The 10,000-nt window shown below is 43.5% G+C and overlaps 1 protein-coding gene across 1 annotated transcript in view; it reads right to left on the bottom strand.

Annotated features, from left to right (window-relative positions):
• The window catches only part of card11 (caspase recruitment domain family, member 11), a 53,812-nt gene that overhangs the window by 29,622 nt on the left and 14,190 nt on the right, over positions 1-10,000 (bottom strand). The window contains exons 2-5 of the mRNA XM_083649067.1: positions 3,786-4,006; positions 3,087-3,224; positions 1,836-2,012; positions 1,119-1,267 (exon numbers count right to left, since the gene is read on the bottom strand). Of these exons, the coding sequence (XP_083505193.1) occupies positions 1,119-1,267; positions 1,836-2,012; positions 3,087-3,224; positions 3,786-3,996 (675 nt within the window). The 5' untranslated portion in view covers positions 3,997-4,006. The remainder of the gene's footprint in view (positions 1-1,118; positions 1,268-1,835; positions 2,013-3,086; positions 3,225-3,785; positions 4,007-10,000) is intronic.

Here is a 10,000-nt window from a genome sequence, read left to right as displayed (position 1 = left end):
TTGGTGCCAATGAAAAGAAGTTCAGTTTTGTTACTGTTGAGTTTGAGGAAGTTGTGGGTCAGGCAGGTTTTTATTGCGGATATGCAGGTTTCGATGTTGGCGAGGGGTGGGTTCTGAATGGATTTTGTGCTGATGTAGATCTGGGTACCCTGTGGACTGTACTCTGTGGACTGTACACTGTGGACTGTACTCTGTGGACTGTACTCTGTGGACTGTACACTGTGGACTGTACTCTGTGGACTGTACTCTGTGGACTGTACTCTGTGGACTGTACACTGTGGACTGTACTCTGTGGACTGTACTCTGTGGACTGTACACTGTGGACTGTACTCTGTGGACTGTACTCTGTGGACTGTACACTGTACTCTGTGGACTGTACACTGTGGACTATACACTGTGGACTGTACTCTGTGGACTGTACACTGTGGACTATACATTGTGGACTGTACTCTGTGGACTGTACACTGTGGACTGTACTCTGTGGACTGTACTCTGTGGACTGTACTCTGTGGACTGTACACTGTGGACTGTACTCTGTGGACTGTACTCTGTGGACTGTACACTGTGGACTGTACACTGTGGACTGTACTCTGTGGACTGTACTCTGTGGACTGTACTCTGTGGACTGTACACTGTGGACTGTACACTGTGGACTGTACACTATGGACTGTACTATGTGGACTGTACACTGTGGACTATACACTGTGGACTGTACTCTGTGGACTGTACTCTGTAGACTGTACTCTGTGGACTGTACTCTGTGGACTATACACTGTGGTGGACTGTACTCTGTGGACTATACTCTGTGGACTGTACACTGTGGACTGTACTCTGTACTGTACTCTGTGGACTGTACTCTGTGGACTGTACTCTGTAGACTGTACTCTGTGGACTGTGTGGACTGTACTCTGTAGTGGACTGTACACTGTGGACTGTAAACTGTGGACTGTACACTGTTGACTGTACATAACACATTAACAAAAAGGACTGCACTTTGCCACTTTATAACCCACTGCACTGCACACTTACAACATTCTATGGGTCAACATTCTACCTCCAGCGGCAGGTCTCTGATGACAGGTGTGTTGATGGAGCGATGTGCCCATGCGCAGGCCTACCTCCAGCTGCAGGTCTCTGCTCCTCATCACAGCCATGTTCTTCTCCTCGCTGAGCGCGGCGTACCTCATGGCCAACTTGTAGTTCTCATCTTTCACGTGGAGCAACTCGTCGTAGTAGCTGTTCTTCTCCTCTCTCATCTTATTACACCCTGGAGGTGTCAAAGTAAATGTTTTTTTATTAATTTCCCCAGATTGCTGGATGATCATCAGCAGTCAGTTGGCAAAAAAGCTAACCATAACATCGGAGACAAGGTGCACTAATACATTTTCAACAAAGGCTGTGCATTCCAAATCAACTTTCAAACTAAATGTTTTGCTTTTGCTTTACATTCAACCCTAAGATCAATTTGACTGATTAAATGCTGCCAAGTAGCTATTGAACAACTTGCTCATTTTAGAGTTGCTGAACTGAACCAATCTAGAAGTTCAAAATGAGGAATTGAAACAAGTCACGAATTCATCTTCAGACGAAAAATGCAGGAGGCAGATTCGTTTTGGACGGCAGCTTTTTGCTCATTCACCGTGACCAGGAAATTAGCACCAAATCTGTCACGATGCCACCTACTGTATATCTTCAGATCTGAGCACACACAGAAAGCTTTGAAAGTGACAAACAGGAGGATTGCATTTGCAAATGATTATAGGTTGCTTGCTTTGATGTGCTTGGAATAGCAGCTGCAGGTGCTTTGTATGTCAACTGAAGCATAGGGGTCTCACTCTGTTGGAAGGCCTGCAGCTCCTGGTTGGCCAGACGCAGCTTCTTGTGCTCGTCCTCTAGCGTGCAGTTCTTCCTGTTGAGCTCAGCCTGCTGGAGGGTCTTGGCCTGGGACTGCTGCTGGAGCTTCATCACCTCGTTCATCAGGAACTGGGTCAGTCCCTCGTGACCCTCCTCCACTGTCGGTGGGGGGGGGGGGGGGGGGGGGGGGGGGGTGCATGGAGAACAGTTAATAGACTACCACAGGGATGACGTACTGTATGGGTTCCCTCTTCTGGAAGTCAATGTTTTTTTTCTTTATGGGGATTTTGGTTAGATGTCTAAAATAAGGTCTGTGGTTAACACAAGTTCATGAAACTAAGACCTTTGTGTTCTGCGAGGTAGTCTTCGCAAATGAACGCCTAAATGTTTCAAAAGTCATAAAAGTGGCTCACCTGATAGAATGCATAACATTAAGGGTTAGTCCTTGACGCAGCTGACCCGGGTTCGAATCCGACCTGCGGTCATTTGCTGCATGTCCTCCTCTCTCCCCCTCCCTGCTTTCCTGTCACTGTCTAGCACATACTGTCCTATCAAGTAAAGGCAAAATGCCCCCAAAAATGATAATCTAAAAAATAAATAAAATAAATCGTGAAGGTGGTCCTCATTTGTGAAGTTGATCTTGCCAAACACAAGGGTCGCAGTTTCATCAACTTTTGTTCATCACAGACCTCATTTCAGGCAATTAATCAAAATCCCCGATTGGTCGACAACAGCAGCTCCTCTAATTCAAATGAGGTAAACCTGCTAAATGAAGGAAATCTATTGGACGGATTTCAGTCATACTATAGCGAGGGAGCCAATCGGGACCTCACCAAGTCTCGCTGTGGTACCTGCCTGTAAAAAGTGCAAAGGTATATAGAGGAAAATAGGCCTAATCCAAAACAATAATATTTCAGATGCTTTTCCACCCTGGCAAGAATCAAATGGGGAGACACTGAATCCTTGTCATTGTTTGGCAAATAGCTCAATTCAAAAGTATTAAATATCAGCCTGTTATCCACAGACATCAGCATCAGCCTCCAAAAGCCTTGATCAGTCCAACCCTAATGGAAAGTGTGTAGGTGGGTCTTCTTTGCACTCACTCATGTGTTTGTGCATATACGTACGTGTGTGTGTGTGTGTGTGTGTGTGTGTGTGTGTGTGTGTGTGTGTGTGTGTGTGTGTGTGTGTGTGTGTGTGTGTCTGCATCCTAGCCTGCGTGTGCGTCTCACCTACGATGGTGGAGAAGCGACGTGTGGGCTCCTTGCCGGTGACCAGCTTATACAGGTCGGGGTAGTAGAACTCCAGGCTCTCCAGAAAAACCACGTACCCCCGCTCCCCTTTAGAGTGCAGGATGTCGAGGAGACGGCCTGACAGAAGATCCGTGAACATGCATTCAGCAACACACAAAACCACACAACCACACACGATACATAGATATACATGAAGGTATGATTAGAGAAATGAAATGTGGTGGTTGCCTCTCTGATGTCATTAAAATTCCTATAGTTGAACTTTGGTTTGCACACTGTCAGAAAAAAAGGCACAGTTATGACTCTTAACCGGAAAACCAATAATATGATACATCAAAATTCGATATATCGCAATAAACAAATGTAATGTAATGGGGCATATTGATATTAGCTCCATGTTATTCTACTGTATTAATCAATGAGATGATTGACCATCATAAACCAACAAGCTCTCCATAAAAATGATATTATTTACACTTTGTAATGACATTTTTAATTTGTTGTTTACATTCTAGCAAGCCAATAGATTTGTGGCTCATACTTTGTTGTGCCGAACTTTAATTTATTACATCGTCTCATGGTTGTATCGAATCGTGAACCACATATCTTCGATAAGCATATCAGCGCCATCCCTAACATGAACACACACAAGCACCATGCACACGCACACACTCCTACCTGTGCGGTTGACTTTGGAGACCAGCAGCATGGAGTTGAGGATCTCGTCCTCGTCCTGCTCATCCAGGACCTTGCACTGGCGGAGGTAGGGCGTGAGCTTGGCTGGGGAGATGTTGCAGCTCAGCTCGTAGCGCTTGCACTCCACCTTCTCCCACAGCACCTCCAGGTCGTCGCCGGACGTCCCGGACGCCCCACCACATCCGTTCATCATCTCCTACACCCTGAGAAATTGCAGATCAAGACCAAAAAGGGCCAACATGTTGGATTTGAGTTGATCTACTGGGTGACTTGAGGGATAAATGTAATAATTGGCTATGTATATACTGTAGAGGCAGAATTACTGCCAATCCAATATTTTACTTTAATGTATGTCATTTTGTATACCCAGTCCACCCACAGATACTCAGATGAACCCACGACTTCATCTACATCTACTCCAGTTAGTAGTGTTTCCATACATTTCCCATAATGCCTTTCACCAACCTCCTACATAATGTGCCTGATCTTGTTGCTTTCAATCAAAAAGTGAGTGTAGGAGCATATAGCTACAGCTTGGCAAATAGTGAGTGTAAGAGCATATACATATAGCTACAGCTTGCCAAATAGTGAGTGTAAGAGCATAATATAGCTACAGCTTGCCAAATAGTGAGTGTAGGGGCATATACTGAGAGGGGCGAAAATACATCAAGTATTTTGATACAAATTACAAATACTTGCTCAAAAAATTTATCACAATACAAATACAAAATACTCGTCTGAAAAATGTATTTGAGATACAAATACGTATTTTGTATTTTGAAAATACATAAAAATATATTTTATAAAAACTGATAAAGAGCTGCAACAATTAGTCAATCCATCAATTCATTGCCAAATATTACATGAATTGCCTATTTTGATCATCTGTTCATCATTTTGAGCCATTTTTGTAAGGAAAATGTCCTAATTCTCTGATTCCAGCTTATCAAATGTGAAATTTTCTGGTTTCCTTAGATGGTAAATCATCTCTTAGTCCTCTGTGAGACTGTGACATTATTCTCCTTTGTGTACTAGGGTTGGCACCATGGACGATGGCATCAACCATCGTAGATGGGCCGACCCCCATCGACCTTGAGACCATGAGCCCACACAAATCTAACGTTAGCCGCCAGTAATTCTGCCCCTTTTCTGCCAGCTAGTTCAATTAAACACACACACGTTGTTATGGTCACGATCTGTAACGTTAACGTTTGATTGTTTTGCGCCTTTCAATATTCCTGGTGTGGCGTACCACAGCAGAAACAATAGACCCTTCTCACGGGGGCCATTTTGTGTCGAGAAGCCAGGGTAAACACAGGTGCAAGCAAAACACTAATGAGGGTTTCCAACTTCCATGATTGGAATTTGGAAACCCTGGCCGTTTCTCAATAAGCGTTCTTGTGTGTTCTTGCGTTCTTGTGTCCTTGTGAAACGTCATCAGTCGCAGCCCAAGTACTGTTCCAATACAAAGTTCACATTTCGCCAAGAACGCTTAAAATTCCCGGATGTTCTCGACACGCCCACTTTACCGAGGATGCTCTGGTTGGTGACTTGTGTCAACTTGGCAAGGCAGATATCCCAGCATGCATTTCGGCATAAGCAGAGGCAGAACGCAGCAGAGAAGACGCCATAAGCTCCGGAAAGTTTTTTACAATTTAAAGTTTTATTTCATCACTAAATTAATTTCTGATGACTTTTGATGCCTACAAGCAGGGTAGTAGGTTTCAATAAGTGCCACTTTACGAACATTTATGGCGAAAAATGGCAAAAAGTTCCAGAGCACAATTGGCTGCATCTACATCAGCTGAGCTTTTTATTTGTGTAGTACTGCAGGCGGCCTCTGCGCTGGTATTGCGCAATACCCTCAAGAACGCATCGTCTCAAACTGCCAACAGCATCATGTGTGCTTGTGACCTAGCAAGTTCATTCTTCCAAGAACGACTAGCAAGAACGTTCTCCCCAAGAACACAAGAACAAGAATGCATTCTTGGTATTGAGAAACGGCCCCTCATTAGTGTTTTGCTTGCACCTGTGTTTACCCTGGCTTCTCGACACAGAATGGCCCCCGTGAGAAGGGTCTATTGTGTTCCCCACCTGAACCCCCCGCCCCTCTTAAAGGGCCCCCGACTAACAGGTGAATGTCTCTCCCCATTGTGTCTGCAGGGTTTTGGGTCTTTCTCCCGCACTTCCACACTGGTAGTGATAGCCTACTGTTTGAATCGCCTGGCTCTGTGCTGTAGTAGTAGCCTATCCAAGCCCGCTGGTCTCTCATGACATGTAGAGCTCAGCTGTCCTGTTGTAAACGTGAACGTAGATTGCAGTAGCGCAGCCAAACGGCCATAGGTGTAGTGCCCGTAGAACGCGGGGGAATGGCGTTCCCATACTTCTCCAAGGGGTGTTTTGTGTGTGTCAGTGTGTGTGTGCATGTCGAGCCAATAAAACGAGTGAAACTTGGCAACGTTGTCATTCGTCCTATATTTAAGGTGGGCTGAATTATTCACACGGCAGCAACTCGCGGCTTGAAGAAAGAAGGAAACATTCCACCTTAACTATATTTAAGGTGGGCTGAATGATTCACATGGCATCAACTCGTGGCTTGATGCCAAATAGTGAGTGTAGGAGCATATACATATAGCTACAGCTTGCCAAATAGTGAGTGTAGGAGCATATACATATAGCTACAGCTTGCCAAATAGTGAGTGTAGGACCATATACATACAGCTACAGCTTGCCAAATAGTGAGTGTAAGAGCATATACATATAGCTACAGCTTGCCAAATAGTGAGTGTAGGAGCATATACATACAGCAGCTACAGCTTGCCAAATAGTGAGTGTAGGACCATATACATACAGCTACAGCTTGCCAAATAGTGAGTGTAGGACCATATACATACAGCTACAGCTTGCCAAATAGTGAGTGTAAGAGCATATACATATAGCTACAGCTTGCCAAATAGTGAGTGTAGGAGCATATACATACAGCAGCTACAGCTTGCCAAATAGTGAGTGTAGGAGCATATTCATATAGCTACAGCTTGCCAAATAGTTTGTGAACAATGGAGCGTGTCTAAGGTCACAGTCACTCAAAACTCAAAACATATCGATGTGGCTGCAATGCATTCTGGTCTATTGAGGCTAGTACTGACTTACTGCCCTGATAAATCATTCAGATTGTGCAGTTGAGTGCTGTTTTTTTAGGCTATTGAGGAAATTGCTCTCTCTCTTCTCTGCTATGATGGATTTCTCCCTGTGTGACTGATGCATGTCGGTGCACACATCAGTGTTAAGTGAGAGCTCAGATAGTTCAAATATAGTTATCATGTAGCAGCGGTCAGACGCAGACACCACGTACATACATTCTCAATCTGAGGCTGTATATATAAGACGCAGACTGATGATGTAAGAAGCAGCTATGCTTGCATTCATGCATTCAAGATATACACACAGAGCCACTGCCAGCAGAGCAAGTCAGTCCATCCAAGCACAATATAATAGAATAGAATAGAATAGAATAGAATAGAATAACTACCAGTACCAATCCTTCAATGGTAAGATCAAAATGTTAACCTGATATTTCCCTTTATAATGACGATACACATCTCTCATAAGGAACCATCTGAGGCTTCATAAAACGTGCGTTAGGACTTTAGGGTCCCAACTCCACTTCCTCTTTTCCCCTTCTAAACACATAATAAACCTTTACCCACTCACTCTCTCTCCCTCCCCGCTCCCGCACTGCCAACGCTCTCCTCCTCCTCCTCCTCCTCCTCCTCCTCCTCCTCCTCCTCCGCCCACAGTCACACACCAGCTGTGTTTGCATGTTCCCTCTCCTCCCCTCCTGCTGTCTGCCTTCCCACTCTTCCACTCCTCCTCTCACTCCCACTCTGTCTCATTTGCATACTCTGCCCGCTGTCCCATAGTCCCGCTTTGTGACTTTGGGCCCACGGCTAGGCAAATGAAGGCGACAGTATCTGACGCTATTGCACGCGTAAACACACACACACACACACACTCACACACACAGACTTTTGCATAAAACTGTCATCCACGACAACATTCCAGTAAATTAGGCACGAGAATGTAAATGTAGAGCGATTATTAAAGGAATATGGGCTCTATTATCAGATAAGGAGTGGGCCGAGCAGGCAATGCCAAAAGATAACCGTCAATTTTATGATGAGATTTCTTGTCAGTCAGTGAAGGCCTTCTTTCAGTGACTTTATGAATTTGATTGATATGACCAGGGGTGGCCAAACTTTTTTGGTTGTGGGCCGCATACAGAAAAATATAAGGAGTCGCGGGCCAAACAATTGGACCAGAAAACCCTTGTGCCATCAAAAATTTAATTTCTACCTAAATAAATATATGACGCATAGTTTATTGATGTGCTCACCTATTACAATGGTTATTTCTGTATTCAAATTGTTTTCAAATGTTCTTTTCCTGTGCCAACAGGTTAAGACAGAGATAATTTAACATAACATTAGTATTAAACATTCATTCAGTATTAAAAATGTTTAAAAATAAATAGACCAGGTCAGGGTACTCGAGTATAACCCATTTGCAATGGTTTTAAATTGAAAAAAACGAAATGGGGGGAATTCGTTTTTTCGTTTTCGTTTTCCGTTTTAAACTTTAAAACAGAAAAACGGAAAAAGTTGTTACCAATTTTTTTTTTTTTGCTAAATTCATGGCGGGCCACTTAAAAACGGGCAGCGGGCCGCAGTTGGCCCGCGGGCCGTAGTTTGGCCACCCCTGCCTTAGACTAATATGTGGCTCTGGGCACAAATACATCTCTGACATGGTTGTGCCATCTGAATTCTAGGAGCCTTAGGACAGCTGAGGCTGGTTAGTGGCTACTGTCCCAGTTAGCACAAAACACGCTGACGCAGCGTTTTGTTATCACCTGGAATAACCTCCCAGATGATATTAGACAAGCACTAAGTCAAAGCTTAAAGCTTTCCTAGTTTACACTGCCTACTCTAGCCTGTAATAATGGCTAAAAGGTTATCTTTTCAGCTTAGCTTTTAAATAGATTTCATTCAGACATAAATAAGAGTACAAGAGTAGAATCAGGAAGGACAGGGGGGAAGAAAATGCAATAAAAACAGATATGGGTTCACTTCACTCACAATGTGCATCTAAACCTGGGAGTATGTGTTTTAGGGTTGTCATGATGCTAGAATTTGTAACTTCAATACCGATATGCAGGACAATATAGATAGATACTACTCAGTACTATTTTTGACACCACGGGGTGACAACACATCAAGACTTAGAGGCATACAAATAAACAAAGACAGATGGGTGGACAGACAGACGCACACGCCTCCATAATCTCGGCCCGATAACACTCATTAAAAACTTTGCACTTAGACAGCAGATTAACCCTGCTCTAGTCATCAGCCTATCAGAACACTTTCAGCTTGTTAAAGCAACAGATAGCCACCAATGATAGATGGGGGGGGGGGAATCTGCATTGATTTTTCATTAAGAGAAAGCACTAATGGTATCGATACTGCTGCAAAAAAGAGTATTGTATCTGTTTCTAATTTTAGTATCGATATGATTATGCTACTTATATCTATACTATCACTACTTTTGACAACCTTAACTTTTTGTGTTCTTTTATCTTTCTATTTGACTTGATTTGACCTGCGCTAGTTTACTTTTTAAAGAATTTTATCTTTTGTATCTCTTGTCTGTACTTTTGCACTTTTTAAATGTAAATCTTTTACCTTTACTGTATTTTAAGCACTTTGAATGAAACGTGCTATACAAATAAAGACATGCCTTGTCTGCTCTGAGCCAGAGAGCCTCTCTCTTCTGATTCCGTCAGATTCATTCCCTCTCATCGTGTGTTGGATTGCCTTTGACTTGGGATGGAGAGTCGACTCCAAAAGAATCTATTCCTGATTCTGTTTCCGTTACAGCCCGATTCTGAGAATGGATTCTACTAACAAACGGAATTGGAGTCAACTCCGGCTACAATCTCAACTCCAAAATCTGCAATCATCAACGATTCATTTGGAAGCGGAATCACATATTCGATTCCATCAATTCAACAATGACAAGGCGTCGGAGTCAGAATGGGTCAGAGTTGAGTCTTAAAATGTGGACTCGTCTCTGCCAGCTTTTGAATCTGCACCAGATGCAACATAGAAAAGGTTCAAACACTTTGGCATCAGATTTCTGCA

The sequence above is a fragment of the Poromitra crassiceps genome (assembly GCF_964638095.1).
Source record: "Poromitra crassiceps genome assembly, chromosome: 13".
NCBI lineage: Eukaryota > Metazoa > Chordata > Actinopteri > Beryciformes > Melamphaidae > Poromitra > Poromitra crassiceps.
This window is presented reverse-complemented; position numbering and strand designations above follow the sequence as displayed.